Source organism: Penicillium waksmanii, assembly GCF_028829765.1.
Source record: "Penicillium waksmanii strain IBT 27052 chromosome Unknown utg000008l:1.0-5622682.0:1.0-5626561.0, whole genome shotgun sequence".
NCBI lineage: Eukaryota > Fungi > Ascomycota > Eurotiomycetes > Eurotiales > Aspergillaceae > Penicillium > Penicillium waksmanii.
The window spans coordinates 4,563,002-4,581,326 of NW_026643254.1; the positions used below are offsets into that span (position 1 = coordinate 4,563,002).

Here is an 18,325-nt window from a genome sequence, read left to right on the forward strand (position 1 = left end):
ATGTATTTCGATCTGGTTCAAATATGCAGAATAGTATTGAAACGCATCTTGATAAACGCCGGCTCTGCCTATCATCAACTAAAAAAGACATGTATGAAGGAAAAGTAAAACAGCTAAGAAAATAATCGGTAAAGATCAAAATCGTTCTCAAGGAAAAATCACTTCCAACACACAACAACAATTACTTCCTTAATCACTCTCATCATCGTCGAAGTCATCTTCCGACTCCTCTTCGCTCTCGTCATCCTCAATGACATAACTCTTCTTGGCCTGCGCTGCACCACGACGGGCAGGTCGGGCGGCGGCGCCTTGTCTAGGGGCGACCGGTTCGTCATCTTCAGAGTCATCATTCGCTTTGCCGGCAGGAGAATCCAAGATGTCGTTGGCCATGGCGTCGATGTCATCTTCTGAGTAATCATCCGTCACCTTCTTCGTGTTCTTGGCCTGTTTCGAAGCGTAAGCCTTGGCCGCTGGCGACAAGGCCACGGGGGCGTCGGCCTTCTTTGAACGGCTACGGGCTGGAGCAGCCTTTGGTGCGGCCTTTGCAGCTGCAGCTTTGGGAGCGGCCTTGGGAGCGGCCTTAGCCTTTGAGGCAGCCTTGGCCTTGGGAGCAGGCTTAATCGGCTCTTCTTCTTCCTCTTCCTCATCATCTTCAATCCTCGAGATGTCTTTAGGTTTGATCTGCAGCGAGCGTCGAGGAGATTTCGAAGGAATGAGCTTGGTGTAATCCGTCTCGTCTGGATCGAATTCGCTGACCTTGGAGGGTGACTTTGAGGGGGACATGGCACCGCTGGCCTTCAGGCTTGCACTACTTCCGGCACGAGAACGCTCTGAGAAGAGTTGGCGGGGCTCCGAGTCTCCACCACCGATTCCCTTGACCATCTGGCTAACATCTCCAAGCATGTCTTCCCCATCACTCTCCGGGTCACTGGGGGCAGAATATTTGACTGGCTTGCGAGAGCGACTTCCAGCAGCAGGCTTAGCAGCTTCGCTCTTGGCGATTTCGAGGAAATCGTCATCCGATCCGTCGTCGACAGACGCCTTTGCCTTTGGTTTGGCTGCTACGCGTTTGGCCGCGGGCTTGGGCTTCGGGGCAGGCTCAGCTTCGGCCTCGCTGTTACTGTCGATCTCGAAAGGATCAGCTTCAGCCTTGGCCTTGGGTGCCCGCTTAGCCGCAGGCTTAGGCTTTGGAGCAGGTTTGGCCTCAGGCTCACTGTCGATATCGAAAATATCCGGCTCAGCCTTTGGTTGGGCTGATGCGCGAGACGGAGCTTCATCGATATCCATGAAGTCGTTGTCGTCGTTTTCCTCTTCCTTGGGTTTTGACTTGGGCTTCGCAGCAGCGCGACTCTTCTTGGGCATAATTTCCAATTCGAAATCATCGTCGGAATCAGCGGCGCCATCTCCAGATGGTGTTGGTTTGTCTTCTGGCTTGGAATTGAGGAAGTTAGCGAGGCTGTTGATCGGCTTAGCTTTTTTAGCTGCAGCTGCCTTCTTGGTTTTAGGGGCAGCGAAGTCCTCATCATCAGGGTCATCACCGGTCGCCGCAGCCTTGCGCTTGCGGGAGGCTGGAGCACGGCCCGAGCCCGTCATAAGCTTGGAAGAGGTACGGCGATCCATGTTGCGGACTTTGCGCATACGACGATCTTCGTCTTCGAGTTGGAAGCGCCACTCGTTGATGAACTCATCGAGGTCCTGTCTCCAGATGTCCTCCTTGGAAAGCTTGATCAAAGCATCGATTTCGGTCTCCTTCTCGCCAATCTGACGACGAAGCTTCTCAACACGTTCCTGGGTCAAAGACCATAGAGCCATGCCGAGCAGGTAATCGTAAGAGCTTGACAAGACTTCAACATCGGCGTCAGCGTCTTCTTCGCCCTCTTCAACAACGGGTTCGTCTTCGCCCATTTTGACAGCATCCGCCACCTTAGCGTATGCCCTAAAGCCCTTCTCCTTCAACTCGTTGACTAGAGCGGACTTCTTCTTTTTGGAAATGACCAACTTTCCGTCGATGATCATCTGAACAAAGCGAGCCTGGTTACTCAACTTCTCAAGGTCTTTTTGGAGTTCGCTCAGCTGGTGCTGCTTGCGGCGCTCATAGTACTTGAGGCGAAGATGGTAGAACTCCTTGAGAATATCATCCACGGTGGCGTACTTGGTGATACGACCCTCGGGGTCGAAGGCGACCATATTACTGGTGGCGATGCTCTTGGTGAGCTTAAACTTGTCTTCTAAGCCATCTGACAAGGCGGACTTCAAGTTCTTTTCGTCCAGTTGGATCACAAAGTGGACCTTGTCGTGGGTGTTGTAATCCTTGTAGTCCTTGATGAAGGAAGGCACCTTGTCGGCCTTAATGATATCTTCGAGTTTGTCCTTGAAGTCCTGAGTCCAGGTGCGGATGGGCAACTCGGTAATTTCAACTTCTTTATCGCCAGTTTCCTTGATGATACCACTGAATTTCCATCGATCGCCGCCCATATCCACAACCTCACCCGTGAAGCCACGGAACCAAGGTTGCATAGGCTGGGTTTCCTCGCCATCCATCAAACGTATCAAGTTTCTCACCACATCCTCAGGGTTGTAGTTGGGAATGGATGAACTCCAACCGGTTCCGATACCATCGGTACCATTGATCAAAAGCATCGGTACCACGGGCATGTAGACCTCGGGCTCGATTTTCTTGCCATCGTCTTCGTTGTAGGTCAGCAGCGGCTCGTCGGCAGTATGGAACACTTTTCGGGCAAAGGGCGAGAGACGAGTGTAAATGTAACGAGCACTGGCACAGTCGCTACCTCCCTGAAGTCGACTACCGAAGTTACCACTTGGTTCGAGGCAGTTGATGTTGTTGGAGCCAACGAATGTCTGCGCCAGACCGACAATGGTTTGTTGAAGAGAGGTTTCACCATGTTGATAGGCTGTCATTCCTGAAACAAGACCAGCCAGCTCAACGACCTTCATATCCTTCTTCAGATTACGGCGGAAACAAGCATAAAGGACCTTGCGTTGACCAGGCTTGAGACCATCGACGACCGATGGAATGGAGCGCTGGTTATCTGCCATGCTGAACAGAATGAGTTCCTTGTTGATGAAATCAGTGTATGAGATCTTGGACGCCGAGTGGTCCAGGTATGTCCCCGGCTTGAACTGGCGTAGCCACTCCTTACGCTCGTCGGCCTTCTTCTTCGAGAAAGCGAGCTCGATGAGCTCAGCCTCGTTGTCCTGCATGGTGTGAAACTCCTTGAGATGGCGGTCAAGATCGCGGAAGTAGATCTGGGCGTCCGTTGTGGAGCTGGTTCCCAGACCCTTGTAGTACTTATGGTCCCAACCACGTTCACCCCTGTGGGTTTCAAGCCACTCCTCATACTCGGGCATGGTGAAGAACGATCGTGACTTTGTGGGGTTCTTTGGATCTCCTTTCCACACCTTGATGATGGGGGTAATGAACTCGATCAGGAACTCGGGGATCTTGAGAAGACTGGGGAATTGTGCTTGGAGGAAGTTGATCAGCAACCCCTTAATGTGACTACCGTCGTGATCCTGATCAGTCATGATCATGAGGTGGCCGTATCGAAGACCCTTGGTCTCTGTGTATTCTTTTTTGTGCTGCAGGCCAATGAAGTTCTTGATGTTCTGGATCTCAGCGTTCTTGGAGATCTGGTCAAATGACGCATCGCGAACGTTAAGCAGCTTTCCACGAAGTGGGAAGACGCCGAAAAGATCGGGACCGACAACGGCACGACCAGCCATGGCCAAACCTTTGGCGGAATCACCCTCAGTCAGAATCAAGGTACAGTGATGGCCGTCTCGAGTGCCTGCCTTGTTGGCTTCCACGAGCTTGGGGTTGTTCATGCGGGTACGACGGCCGCCATCGCTTTTCTTCAAGATTTGATCTGCCTTTTGAGCAGCGAAATGCAGAATGTTGGTCATCACCTCAGTCTTCAAAATTTTCTTGTAAAACTCTTCTTCCAAAATACACTTGCTACCAAATTGGCTTGCCTTTGTGGTCAATTGCTCCTTTGTCTGGGAGGTAAAGGCCGGGTTGACGATTGAAGCATTGACAAAAATGAAGATGTGGTTACGGATTTGGGCTGCCTTCAACGTGGCACCGGTCTTGTTCTTCTTCTTCACCTGATCAGCGAGTCGGTTACAGATTTGATCGGCGATGTAATTGACGTGAGTTCCACCCGAGGTAGTCGCAATGGAATTGACGAATGATACTTGTTGGAAAGCACCATCCGAAACGGAGAAGCCAATCTCCCATCGAGGATCTGGGTTACAGGTGAGAATTTCATCCTTGGGAGCCGGACCGTCGTCTCCGCGCTCACGGCGAATGGCTTTGGTGTACATCTGCATGTATGACTTAAAGTTGCGAATGGGAACACGTGTTTTGTTCAGCTTGACAGTGACACCCGCCGTACCAGCCAAATCATAGACACGGCGCTTCACAAGCGCCTCGAAATCATCGTCAATGCCGTCCATGCCGAACTTGGCAAAATCTGGCTTGAAGGTGACCATTGTGTAGTCATCACCCTTGCTGACGTCGGTGATCTTTGCCTTGCCCATCTTGGTCATGTTATCTGTCCAGGTCTGTTTGTACTTCTTCTTCTGGTTTGAGTCTTGGGTTTCCAAGGTGAACTCGGTAGAGAAGACGTTACAAAGCTTGGCACCGTAACCGTTTCGACCACCAGTCACCTTTTTCTGAGTATCATCGTAGTTGGAGGATGTGAGCAAGTTTCCGAAAATCAGTTCCGGTACGAAGATCTTCTCCTTGGAGTGAATCTCGATGGGAATACCACGTCCGTTGTTCCAAACACTGATTTCGCCCTTTTCGCGGTCAATGGTGACGCGGATTTCGTTCATGCCTTTGTCATTGTGCTTGTTATCGGCGGCGTTGACAACGATCTCGTCGAAAATCTTGTAGAGACCAGGGACGAAGGTCACATTGCGAAATTCCATTGACTCGGTCTCCGAGTTGAAGACCCACATTTGTTGCTGAGTAGCCTCAATGGAGCCAATGTATGTGTCGGGACGTTTGATGATGTGTTCGAGTTGTGTCAACTAAGACCGGACCATGGTTAGTAACAACACTTCATTCAAGCTCTTCTGGCAATGGTGTGTGTGTAACTCACCCTTTGGTATTTATCACCACTGTTACCTGTTGGGGCATCTGGGGCCCCGTCTCCATGGGACTCATTCTCCACGTCTGCGAGAGGCTTGGAGCCGGCACGCTTTGTGGCAGCGGGCTTTTTCGCCTTGGGAGGGGTGTGGGAGAGTGAGTCGTCGTCGGACATTTGCACGTCAGAAACTTCATCTTCACTGTCGACCTTGGCCTTCTTCTTCGGGGGGGGCCTTGGGCTTGGTCGCAGTCAGGGTAGTTTGCTTCTTCGCCGCCGGTTTGGCGGCGGCCTTCTTGGGAGCTGGTTTCGCCTTGGGCTTCTGTTTTGCAGAGTGTTAGTTCACGAAGGGTTGGTTCAACGCGCAAAAGGGATATGCTTACGGCCGCAGGCTCAGGGACAAAGTCGGAGCTGGCAGCGTCGCTCTCGACATCGAAGATATCGTCATCCATGACAGAGTCGTCCATGGTTATTATGGGCCGGGAGCTGAAAAACCGACGGAATCGGGATCAGACCGGTAGAGAAACGAGTGGCGGGGGGCAATCAGGTCGGTAAAGGTGTGAAGTTACGCGACAGATTGACCAAAGCCCAACATGCTCTGTCAGGAGGGGGTAAAAAGGAGAAGATGGGAGGAATGTGTAGTCGTTCTATTGCTATTTTCCGTTTGGCGCCCCCGATGAAACGCGCCTGCCAAGTCGGGCGGTGAGGGCTGTGGCCACTCGGGAGGCCGGATCATCAATCTTCCATTATTCACCGCCTTCGCCCCGCCGTACGAGTAAACAAACAAACAAAGGCGCGTCATCTTGGAGAGCAGAGATGATACTAAGAGATATAAGAGATACTAACATAGTACGAGTAGTATATATATACTAACATATACATATACCACCGGGGTCCTCTACTATATAGAGAATCACCTAGCAGTGACCTCTCTATTTTGTGGACAAGAGCTACCTGATACTGGTAGTAGTACGGAGTATATATATCTATATCAGTCCTCTAGTACTCCGTAATAACCTTCAAGATTGTCAAACTCCAGGGCTGGCATCAAGCGATCCATTCCAAGGTTATATCAATTATTGGATCTTTAGTATTTATCTTCCAAGGTTCTAAATCTGCTACGTCACCTTTTCACTTTTCTCTGACTGGCTGGGCTTAGGCTTGCACTTTAATACTGGTAGTAGGCGGGGCTGGCAATCATTACCAGTGAGTACTGCCCAGGTGCACTGCACTCCAGCCTCACCCTTGCATGGTTTTCGGAAATTACTCCGTACTCACCAAGTAAGCCCTGGAGATAAGTAACTTTGGAATAGACATGCATGGTATGTTCATTATTGGACTCGGAGTACATGGATTGCAATCCTCCAGGTCTTTGATTAGGGCATAGTACCACAGTCTTCTAGAAGCTGTTCTCGAGTCCAAATATCCACTAGCTCGGATAATCACCCTGACGGCTGGACCAGTGCAGATCCACCAAGAAACTTGAATGGGAAATGGCATTGACAGCGGCCCCTCAGAAAACTGGATACGCCATCCAGCGTGGTTCATGATTGAGGGAATGCAGCGATAGGAACTCCGGAGTTCCCTGTCTGATATTTATATACTCCGTACCAGCCTCCAAATCTCCGGCACACAGTCTCCTTCCCCCTTTTCTTGAACAAAATGAAACAGGGTGGTTAGGGGGTGTCACACAGTTTCATACCGACCACTAGAGTCCCACCAATAAAAAACCGGGAAGTATATATAAGACCAATCAAAACTGCAATAAATGACAATACCATCAGTAATGTATTGTGATTACCCCAGCAGGCTGGGCGCATCCCCCCTCCAATATTGAACCAATATTGGAGGCTGTACGGAGTACATACATATACTGGGTACCTGCAGGTCATGATTGACATGCTGCAATTACAACTCGGACTGAAATAACGGATTTACTTTCCAAGGTTTGAAACATCGTGCCTGGCCGTGTCGAGTACATAGATAGGGTGGCGGTGGTGGTGGTGATGATGGTGAAGGGAGTAACTGTGGCCGTGGAGGACCGGATCAGGTTTATATTGTGTAGAATACTAGTATCGATAGAAATGAGGAATAGCCAAGACAGTAGGGTACATGTCTGTATGTACTCTGCTCCATACTTTTAGCCAAACAGTCGGTGTATGAGATCGACGAGGGGCGAGACTGCAGGAGGGGAAGCTAGTCAACGGAAAGGGGGGGCTAGTCAAAATAGTCCGTTTCTATTTCCTCTCCGGCCTCCTGACTGTGACTGTCCTGACTGTCCTAACTGCTTCGCTGTCCTCCCTTTTTCTTCACCTTCTTCTTCTTCCTCAACTATATGGTGCTGGATCACCTCAAGGTATGTTCCGTCCAAAATTGCCCTCCAACTTGCCCCGGATCTTGTTGTGCTGCTGCACTGGGCGTACCTGAACTAATCCTATTCCTCCCCCACACAGAAATGAAGCTGGCCTTGCATATCCCCTCAATCGTCCTATCATCTTCTTACCGAGTCTAATCGACCCGTGTCGGCGATCCTTTTACTCCCCTCCCCCATCCCCCCCCCATTTCTCAACCCGTGTGTCGCATTATGGAGAGCTCCGAACCCCCCTCCCCGGCGCCGCATGCTCCCAACCACGATTCCATGGTTACTGTCGCCCTCTCTGATAACCAGTCGAGCTCCGAACACACTCAACCAGAGTGGCGCAACCTGGATATTCCTTCAACCCCTGTGAACACCTCTCACCAAAGCGATTCGTTCGGTCCGATGGCCCTGCAGGATGCCGCAGCGACAACCCCTGTCCCTGTCTCCGAGCCATTGACCCCAACGGCAACGAGAGACAAGGACCATGTCCATGTCGAGGAGGAGACCGACAATGAGGTGGACTGGGCAAATCTAGAGAAGACCGAGGAGAAGGAACCACGAGGAGAAGGTTCAGATGATGTAGGTGACAAAGGAGAAATTGAAGTTTTGTTTGAACGGTCGCTGACATTCTTCCCCCCCTTCTTTGCACAGTCAACGGCTCTATTACTCGCTCGTCTCGAACAAGAAAACAATGCTCTGGCCACGAACCCTAAATCCGGCCTGTCCAACAATGTCCCCAAATCGCCCAGACACCAGCGGCAATCCCGCTCGCAGTCGCTCATTCAGATCAAACGGTTGATAAATGACCCGGCGCGATCAGAATTGCGATACTCGCAGCTGTCCCCACCGCCGATGACAGAGTTGGAATTCTGGGCGGCGTTGGTGGCAGACTACCCACAAACTGCGCAGCGATTGCCGACTTTGACCTCGAATAAGATTCAGGGGGGTGTCCCGCCGCCACTCCGAGGAGTTGTATGGCCCAGTTTGGCTGGAGCCCGTGATCCTACTTTGATCGATGAGTTCCAGCGACTTTCGGGTGAAAGTAGCCCCTACGATGGACTGATTGGAAAGGATATTGGCCGCAGCTTTCCCAATGTTGAAATGTTCCGGGACCCCAATGGTGAAGGCCAGCAAATGTTGGCCCGAGTACTGAGATGCTTCAGTCTTTATGATGCCAAGATTGGTTATTGTCAAGGCCTTGGTTTCGTTGTCGGACCCTTGCTCATGCACATGTCGGATGCTGAGGCTTTCTGTGTGCTTGTCCGGTAAGACTGCTGTGATTTTCTCCAGCTTAGATGCTATGCTAATGCTAATACTTACTACTTTCCAGATTAATGGACCATTACAATCTTCGAATGTGCTATTTACCCGATCTTTCGGGTCTGCATCTCCATGTGTACCAATTCCAGAACCTCCTGGCGCGACACCGTCCAGCTTTATTTGATCACTTGGAGTCGTTAAATGTCGAGCCAGTCTATGTCTCCCAATGGTTCCTCTCATTCTTCGCTGTCGCCTGTCCATTGCCCATGCTTCTTCGTATTTACGATGTCATTTTCCTGGAAGGAGCCTGCGAGACTTTGATGCGGGTTGCTCTTTCCCTCATGCAGCGCAACGAGAAGAGAATCTTGGCGTGCAGCGAATTCGAAGACGTCATGCAACTTCTTCTTTCGCGCAGTCTTTGGGATACGTGAGTTCACTCCTTCTCGACGCGTCCTCTTTTCTCTTCCACTCGCCGTACTAACACATATTCTTTCTAGCTACGCGTTCAATGCAGACGACCTGGTCAATGACTTTGTTTCTCTAACTTCACTGGTCACAAAGGAGAGCCTCCAGACCTTGGAAGCCAGTTACAACCAATCCCAGGGTGTTCCAACTGGCATCTCTTTCCCCCAAATGCAGGCCACGGCATCTCGTTTCCTGGGCCGCCTCTGGGCTGGCTCCGGTTCTCATACCTCGATGAAATCGCTCAACCCCAACTCGAGCCCCTCGCGGCCTGTTAGCACAATCCGCCGTTCCACCTCGAAACAAAGCTTGACTTCCACGCTGAATTCGGTCGAAACAACGTCCGACGCAAGCACTGCTCCGACAGAATTGTCAACTACTACGGTAGGCACGGATAAAACACGCGTCAAATCCAACATGTCTGCTCAGCACAAGGATCGCGACCTCCACACGCAGATTGAAGATCTTCTGATGGCCCTGAGCGATCTTCAACGCCAGCATGCCGATCTAACACGCGATTTGCAACAAGAAAGAGAGGACCGAGAGGAGGATAACGCTTTATCCAAAGAAATGCTCAGCCACCTTCGAGAACTGCCCATTGAGGATCAACCCGAAGAGCTGGTCTCCAAAGCCCAAGCCCGATTCTCATCCGACGAGCCGAAACAAACGTCGATCACCCAAACGAAGCACCAGCTACATGATGACATGACCCGATGGAAAGAGATGCATGAGGTAGAAGCCAGTCGTTGCTTGGATCTCACACGACGAATGGACGACTTTGAGCAGGAGAATTCATCATTGAAAGATCAGCTTCGTGAAGCTCGCGGCCGGATCCAGGATGGCTACCGCGATCGGCAGCGACTGGAGCGAATGAACCAGGAGCTTCGATCTCATAAGACACCGAGTCTCAAGACATTTAATGCAGAATCATCAACACCTCCCGAGACGACTACCTCTCCGACCGAATCTAACGAAACTGCGTCACCAAACGGTCTCCGACAATTGAGACTAGTGCGCACCAACTCGCAGAAGAGCCCAACAACGTTCAACAAGCGCTCTAGCAGCCTGGGTCTCCAAAGTGTATTGGCAACGGAGAATCACAAACCGGCTGCCGAAGAAACCCTCCTACTGGAGCTTGTCAATGCCAAGACCGCAGAAGCGGTTGCCAAACAAGAACTGGAAGAGGTCAAGGGCAAAATGGATGCTCTGCGAAAAATGATCAGTGCACCTCATTCCAATCCTGCCGCGAACCTCGGGAATCGGCACTCATTCATCGGTCATTCGCCCTCTCGAGCAAGTATGACAAAAGCTCCCACCGAACCGATCAAGACACCTGGAACCTCGAGCAATGTTGGTGCTGGTGGGGGAGGGTTCTTTAGTGGGTGGGGTCGACGGGCTGCCACGAGCAACGAATCTCCTTCATGAATCTGAATGCGAATGTGAACGCGAATGCGATTTTGAGTCTGTTTAAGCGCGAATATTCTGTAACATTATCTTTCGTTGAGGTGGATGACTTGCTTTCGTCTCAGATGTGAAATATGTTGGTGTTGAGCGGCTGTGTCAATATTTTTCTTACCACTAGGATTATCAATACTGTCTGTTTGAGTCGCTGTTCATGATGATATCTGAGCTTCAATTCAACTTTATGTAAAACTTCGGAAATTCATTTGAATCCAAGGTGTAATGGCTGATGATAACATACTATGATTCGCCCTTTGAGAGTTACAATTCCATCAATGTTAAACATTGAGTGATTGGGCGAGGTCCCGCTCGACTCGCGGTTCGGGCCTTGATATCTTTTTGTGCCACCAGATAGAGGAAAATTAAGTAGTCCTTTGAAAGTCAGGGGAGTAGGTACCAAGACAAGTTGAGATTTGAAACAGGTTCTTTTTTTCTTCGAAAAATGAGGATATGGCGTGAGCAAAGCACAAAGACAATTAACAGTGAAAACAATCCCCATAATCAAGCGGCCCATTTGTATTCGGGCAGATTGAAATCATCAGCGTGGGCAGAGGCGCCGCCAAAGAGCTTGTGCATCAACGTTGGAAGATTACTCCAGCAGATGAAAGCGAAGATATTGTTCCGGAGCCAAATTCCCCAGGCACTTTGAGGCCCCATGATTGCAGGCACTAACAGTGGGACTTTTTGCATCTCATCAATCAGTGGTCGCATCTGCTGTTCATAACCTTTCAACCCGGCTACCACATCATGGGGATGTTTCCCTATTTCTCCAGCCAGAACATAAGCGCCTGCGAGGGCAAGACTGGTTCCCGTGCCAGTAGGACCAGAGGCATACCCAGCGTCGCCAACCACGACGAATCTTCCCCTGTGTAATGTCGGGAGTTTGACTTGAATCATCTCGCTGCCGTATAGGTCGTCGCTTTTTATCATGTTCCGGATGATTTCTTCAGATTTCCAACCAGCTCCTTTGAAATACTGCGCCACATACTGCTTTAATGCTTCGGGCCCGAGTTTGTTGGCTTCACGGAAGGCTTGGACGGCGTCGGGTCCATTTTTAGGATTGATGCCCATCATCACGGCACGATTGATGCCAGTAGTGTCAGGTCCGATGGCGAAAAATCGCCCACCAGGGGCACTATGTGCTTGGGCAATTTGATTTCCGTTCAGAAGATCTTCCTGGGTGGTGAAATATATCACCCAGGAGTTAATCGGTGTGATATGGTCTCTGACGTCGCAGCCAAGACCTATAGCACGAGTTCTTGATGTAGCGCCATCACAAGCGACAACAAGATCAAATTCCGAAGCCGGAAACCCGTTCATGAACTCGACTCTTGCCGGCCCATCATCTTGCTCTTGGTGGATCGATGCAACTTGCTCGCCGAAGACATACTTGACATTTGGGTGATCCTTGGTCAAGTCGAAAATGATCCGCGAGAGGTCACCCCGGAGGACCTCGTATTCAGAGACTAGCGACTGTTGTCTAGAGTCCCCAGAAGGCTTAATGATTCCATATGGTTGACCGTCTTCGCGCACAAGGCTGATACCCCCAACTGGCACAAGGCTAGCTCGCACAGCGTCTTCCATTCCAGGGATTTTTCGCATTACTGATACACCGGCTGTGCGAATGTCGACGTTCTGACCACCGGATCGCAATTGTGGAAATCGTTCGATAACTGTGACTTTCGCGCCAATCTTAGCAAACCAGTAAGCTGCTGTTGGTCCGGCAATAGATGCCCCGACGACAAGGATTTTCAAATTGGACATGATAGTAGCGATAGGCCTGGAGAATATGATCCTATGCCCTATGCATTCAATCAGATTATATACTAACTGGCGGACAAGTTCAACCCGAGGAGGTAAGCTCGCTGATTGGTCAATCCCTCGGTGTCGGTCATTAGCTCGGCCATAATGTACCCGAGGTCTAAACCAATCACAGCGAGGTATTCAACAGGTATTCAACCTTGACTTTGATGATTTTGGATGATTTTGTCCCAGGAAACCCAGTCATCAACATCAAATTCAAAATCGGTGCTCATTGTGAAGCCCATAATATCGGATTCCATTGATGGTGTCTCTGCCGTTTCACTCTGGAATTGATTGTGTCTTGCCCCCTTTCTATCTTGTAGATGGCGAAGAGTCCGAATGAATGCTGGCTCTGCAGCGACATTATCTGACTGAGAGGAGTCCCAGGCCTTGAGGGTCAACCTTCGAAGTCCCACATACAAAGCTTCTCTGCCGTCAAAAAGCTCTTCATGGTTTTTGTACAGTTCCGCGACGCTGTTCCAGGCAGTTTCCGTCTCTTGAAGAGTAATCAAGTCGCGGCTTTTTGATAAAACTGTAAGAATAAAGATGAATGCCTCTCGTGTACCCCACAAAAAGAAAGGTCGGATGTGCCATTGAAACCTGCTGATGCCGCCGTGAGCATGAACAGCTGCATCGATACCCAAAGTTTTCTGTGCAAGATGAAACGCCTCCTTTCTCTCTTCGTCCGTTGCGCTCGGATCCCTGACCTGAGGAAGTCGGGCCCTGAGCCTCATAGCAGTCAACCCGGACCGAGCAAGTCCAATTGTGAGGAAATGCAGTGGATCAATAACATCGCAGTATCGTACGAACTTCTCCTCCACCTCGTTTTCTGCGGCGCTAATAAGTCTTTCCGCCTCATGATAGTCTGAAAATCCCCAGGGCGCAGCGCCGTTGATTGGATTTCCCGCCCGACTCAGATTTTTACCCAGATATGCGCGCGACAAACAAAAAATCATATCCGTGGCGCCTTTTTGCTCGGTTGGAGGTTTGATCATCCCAGGCCAAATCTGGTCATCATTGATATTGAGGGGAGGCTGAGTATCCCAGGAAATGGGCAAACCCATAAACTCGGTACCAACAGATTGGCCTGCTCTAAAGTCGAGCGGGAATACTTGACAGAAAAGTCGTCGTCGCATTTCAACCTCGAAAGGAGGTAGCCCGAGTTTATCTCCGTCCTGGTGAAGCCCAATCCGTTGTCCTATGCGTGATGCGATACCGGTCAAGATCCAGTAGGTATGCGGGTCATATGAGTGGCGGGCGGGCAGTAAGAAAAGAAAGAAAGCTTGGAGGACCGAGAATTCAGTTGTTCGTAAGAAAGACGCGTTCACAAGGGCTTGTCTTGCAGCATGGTGGTACTGCTGCATGATTGCGCTGCGCTTCTGTTTAAGATAATTTGCACAGTCTTCCTCCGACATAGAATATACTGCGACATAGTAGATCGCAAACAAGAGACATTCCTCGGTTTTTGAGGCTGTTTCAGGGTGTTGCGACGCCAGGTCCACCACCTGAGTTGTTGACGGAATGTGTAGGACTTTGCAAATAGGCTCCACGTTATCAACATATCTTTTCCACATCACCATAGCATTGGCACGGGTTGGGTGATATTGGGTAAGAATTTGATGTCCCGGGCCTCCAAGTAGCGTACCGGTCAATGGGTCTGAGTATGAGGTGGGAATTCTCGACATGGGGGTCCCTTCATCTTCTTCGTCCTCATCCGAAATGTTGTGGATCTCATCATCTGGGAGAGTGTACCAGGTGTGACTATCGACGTATCGCGATTTGCCTCGACCAGTCAGGAGTTTACCCGTTTTTGAGGTCCCTGGCTGGTGGCTGGGGTGGGCAGGCCGAGTTGCTTCGGAGGGCGTGTGTCCAGTAGGGGCTGGGGTCTCAGCATCCAAAAGCCCATTCTCTTGAAGTATGCGCTCATATCGAGCGAGCTTTTCCAGCGCCTCATCGCTGACTTTTCTTTTCCGTGATCGCGGTTGGGTCGTTGTCTGGTAAATGCATTCAAACCCACCCTTGCGGCATCTGGAGCAAATGGGCGCCACCTTGTCGCATTTGACTTTGCGTTTAGCGCATGTCTGACAAGCCTGCGGCATTGGTGTCAAAGAAGCGTTTTCATAACCTAAGCCCCGGGCACCATTTGCCGCCGAAGCTGGGGCAATGGGTATTAGTCCGTTGCCGTTTCGACGCACAATATCAGCCATCGGAATAATCCGGGAAGGAGAAGGATGAATGGTTGCTGGTGTTACCCCCAAATGGGCTTGGGTGAGGTCGGAATCAGGGATGACTAATCGTAATTTTACATGATTCAAGATTCTTGTACTTCTTCCACCTCCACATCCACGTCTTCATCTTTCTTGCGGGGGGGAGTCGGCAGCTCCACTTTCAAGCTTTCAAGTTTCCCTTCTCCAAGTGGGGTCAAATTAACAAAACGCCCATCGTGGGGATTTCCCATGAACGGATCTGCTGACCGTGGGGGCAGCATTTATCACGGAAATGTTTTACATAGCGGGGTTGCGAATGTAAATAGCTCTGTCTCCCTGGTTTTGCTTCGAGTCTGTTTCCATATCTCATTCAAGTTCTTTCAAAATGGGTTCAACCGCTAGACTCACCGAGAATGATGTTACAATAACAGGTTTCGAAGTCATTGATTTGAGATTCCCTACAAGTCTAGATGGCGTCGGCTCAGATGCTATGCATGTGGGAACAAACGGGTCACACCCTTACATCCGATTGAAGACCAACCAGGATGATCTGATAGGAGAAGGAATTGTAAGTTGTAGCAAACCTCTTTCTACCGAATTCGCTCTCATATCCTTGTTGTCTCTAGGCATTTAGCAATGGAAGAGGAAGTGAATTGATTTGTATGACACTTGAAATTTTCGCGAAAAGAGTTGTCGGGAAGTCCATGCACGTCTTGACCCGGAATATGGGTAAAACCTGGAGATATATGGTATCTGATTCGCAATACCGATGGGTTGGACCCGAAAAGAGTATTACACATCTTGCCGTGGCAGGTGTTTTGAATGCTGTTTGGGATCTTTGGGGTAAAATCCTTGCCAAACCCGTGTGGAAAATCGTTTGTGATATGAGACCGGAACAAGTTGTGAATTGTATCGACTTCCGATATATCACTGACGCGATTACACCGGAAGAAAGTATTGAGCTTCTAAAGCGGACACAAAAAGACAAGAATTCTCGCTTGCAGGAGGCATTGGAGAACACCGCTGTTCCTGCTTATACTACATCCGCTGGCTGGCTAGCATTCTCGGGCGACAAAATGCGGAAAGTGTTGAAGGAAACAATTGAAGCTGGATATGACACTTTCAAGTTCAAGGTCGGGACAAACATTGAATCGGATAGAGAAAGACTTTCAGCTGTCAGAGATGTACTAGGATACGACAAAGGTTACCAAATTATGATTGATGCGAATCAAGTTTGGAGTGTGCCGGAGGCCATCGAGTATATGAAGCACCTGGTCGAATTCAAACCCGTCTTTATCGAGGAACCTACAAATCCCGATGATGTACTTGGTCATGCCACAATCAGAAAGGCTCTGAAACCTTACGGAGTTGGCGTGGCGACAGGCGAAGCGGCCCAGAACCGCGTTACATTTAAGCAGCTTCTTCAAGCAGAAGCCACAGATGTTTGCCAAATTGATGCAGTGCGACTTGGTAGTGTCAATGAGTGTTTGGTATGTTGTGGCAAAGCTGATGCTCCCCCGAAGGAGTTGTCTTCGGAAAAAGCAATATTAACTGGATGAAATATAGGCTGTTATGATTATGGCACTGAAGTTCAATGTCCCATGTGTTCCTCATAATGGAGCAATGGGACTAACAGAACTGACCTCTCATTTGAGCACCATTGACTATGTTGCAATTAGTGGACGAAAATCAATGCTAGAATTTGCTGATAGCCACCGGGAAAGCTTGCGCCATCCTTCAAAGATCGAAAATGCACACTATGTTACGCCCCTCGACCCAGGGTATTCGACGGGTTATACCGATGAGGCCTTGGAAAAGTACACCTACCCAAGAGGAAGCTTCTGGGCGAGTGACATTGGATTGAAAATCATTGATCAACCTACTGGTGGTGAGCTGTAGCATAAAACAAGCTTAGATATCTCCTAAGGTACCATCTGAGAGCTATATTTAGAGCTAGACTTTAGTAAAGAAACACACATACATCAAAAAATCAAATTTCAAGTAGTTAGTAGTTTCATGGTCAATTATAAGGCTAGGGCTTGTTGAGGAGTACGGCTTGGTTTATCAAGTCCCTCACGGTATCCTCAAAAGCACGATATGTGAAACCAAGATCTTTAGAAGCGGTTTCTCCATCCACCCCACAGCTTTCGTCAATAACCTGATCCTCCTGGGTCACCCGCTCCTTTAGATCTGGCAACGCATCTGATATTACCCGTGCAGCAATCCCATAAGAAAATCTTTCTGGAGAGGCTGGGATATATCTCTTCCCACCTGCATTGATGGAAATGAGTGCTTTCACATGAGCTGTTGCAAGGTCACGGACATCGATCCAAAACGGCACCCGAGAAACAGGAAGAGGGCTGACACCACTTGCGATCTTCCATAGCATCGCGTTGGATTCATTTAGCTTGCTTACGCGGTCGACGGGGTGTACCACAGGGCCAAATGTCATTGGAGGACACAGAGCAACAATGTCGAAATCAGGGTTATGTTCCTGAATGTATTTCCACGCTTCCAGTTCCGCATACTTTTTGGAGCCTCTATAGGCAACAACTGCACTCGTGGCGGGGTCAATGGACTCTTCATAAGTGAGAGGATTCCAATCAGCACCGGTATAAGTAAAATATGACCCTTTGCGATTGATATCGAGTACGGAAGCAAAAGAAGAAGTTATGACGATGCGTCGAATTTGAGGGTTTGTTCTCGCAGCCTCTAGAATTGCAATGGCGCCATTGATTGCAGGAATAATGAGCTCTCGCTCGTTGTTGGTTGTATCATAGGTAAATGGCTATATATATATGGGGTCAGAGGTTCATTCAAATGAGAAAATCGCTGAGAATAGGGGATCGTCAGCTTACACTGGCAGTATGAATGATCCCATCCACCCCTTCAACCGCAGCCACCAAGCCCTCGGGGATTCGAGTCTCGAAATCACCAATCTGAACGAATTCAAGCAAGTGCGAAAATTGCGGGCGGGCCTTTATCATAATATCAGCCTTTTGGCGCGACCGTGTTGCTCCTCGCACTCGAATTCCGCGTGAGAGCAAAGCATCGACAATATGGGCGCCGATGAAGCCTGTTGCGCCCGTGACCAAAACGAATCTCGACATGCTGCTCTATTGGTTGATAGAATCTGTCTTTGAAAATGTGCGAGGCTTTCGATTCAAAAATTATAATTTCATACCGAGCCGTCTACACGCGCCGAGTGACTCCCTGGCGGGGATCGTTGCCGCCTATCCCCGTGTGGGGAAGATGCACATATGGGGTGACCCCCCGGATTTCTCCCATTTCTTGTCTCCACAAGCGGAGAACTAGCCGTCGTCCCCAGATTGCTGCTCGAAAGCCTCCACCTGATCACTCGACCTTGAGCTCCAAGATCCGGACCATAAAAGCGGTCGTTGCGCACGATTGAAACGCGATCCCTGACATTTTTCCTGGAAGTGGCCGAAAAAAGGATCGTGTCGTCCGGAATTTCCACTTTCCCAAGCTCTTTTGTCAATTGCGAATGAACCTCCAAATCATCTGAATTACGAGGCATATTATTGGTAGCCCCAAGTACTCGAGACAATCCAGGGGACTGAGCAGCTGAACTCGCTTCAACATTCCAAGGTTATCACCGGGAATGAGCTAGTCTCTCTTTGAAAAAACGTCTCAATTACCAC

General features: G+C 49.7%; 6 protein-coding genes across 6 annotated transcripts; 2 read left to right on the forward strand and 4 right to left on the reverse strand.

Moving 5' to 3' along the window:
* Nucleotides 1-189: 189 nt before the first annotated feature.
* Nucleotides 190-5,578, reverse strand: N7481_010066 (DNA topoisomerase 2; the record flags this gene model as incomplete). The annotated part of the gene is made up of 3 exons (XM_057269285.1): nt 190-5,055; nt 5,127-5,333; nt 5,495-5,578. 3 exons carry the CDS (start codon nt 5,576-5,578, stop codon nt 190-192), a joined length of 5,157 nt encoding a protein of 1,718 aa, XP_057119962.1.
* Nucleotides 5,579-7,695: 2,117 nt separating this feature from the next.
* Nucleotides 7,696-10,617, forward strand: N7481_010067 (putative GTPase activating protein (Evi5); the record flags this gene model as incomplete). Its single annotated transcript, XM_057269286.1, has 3 exons — nt 7,696-8,735; nt 8,801-9,157; nt 9,228-10,617. 3 exons carry the CDS (start codon nt 7,696-7,698, stop codon nt 10,615-10,617), a joined length of 2,787 nt encoding a protein of 928 aa, XP_057119963.1.
* A 537-nt stretch (nt 10,618-11,154) lies between these two features.
* Nucleotides 11,155-12,417, reverse strand: N7481_010068 (uncharacterized protein; the record flags this gene model as incomplete). The annotated part of the gene is made up of 1 exon (XM_057269287.1): nt 11,155-12,417. One exon carries the CDS (start codon nt 12,415-12,417, stop codon nt 11,155-11,157), a length of 1,263 nt encoding a protein of 420 aa, XP_057119964.1.
* Nucleotides 12,418-12,608: 191 nt separating this feature from the next.
* N7481_010069 (putative C6 transcription factor) lies at nt 12,609-14,663 on the reverse strand (the record flags this gene model as incomplete). The annotated part of the gene is made up of 1 exon (XM_057269288.1): nt 12,609-14,663. One exon carries the CDS (start codon nt 14,661-14,663, stop codon nt 12,609-12,611), a length of 2,055 nt encoding a protein of 684 aa, XP_057119965.1.
* A 385-nt stretch (nt 14,664-15,048) lies between these two features.
* N7481_010070 (uncharacterized protein) lies at nt 15,049-16,562 on the forward strand (the record flags this gene model as incomplete). Its single annotated transcript, XM_057269289.1, has 3 exons — nt 15,049-15,231; nt 15,290-16,153; nt 16,230-16,562. The coding sequence occupies 3 exons, from the start codon at nt 15,049-15,051 to the stop codon at nt 16,560-16,562; spliced, it is 1,380 nt and encodes a 459-aa protein (XP_057119966.1).
* Nucleotides 16,563-16,695: 133 nt separating this feature from the next.
* Nucleotides 16,696-17,773, reverse strand: N7481_010071 (uncharacterized protein; the record flags this gene model as incomplete). The annotated part of the gene is made up of 2 exons (XM_057269290.1): nt 16,696-17,451; nt 17,522-17,773. 2 exons carry the CDS (start codon nt 17,771-17,773, stop codon nt 16,696-16,698), a joined length of 1,008 nt encoding a protein of 335 aa, XP_057119967.1.
* Nucleotides 17,774-18,325: the final 552 nt, after the last annotated feature.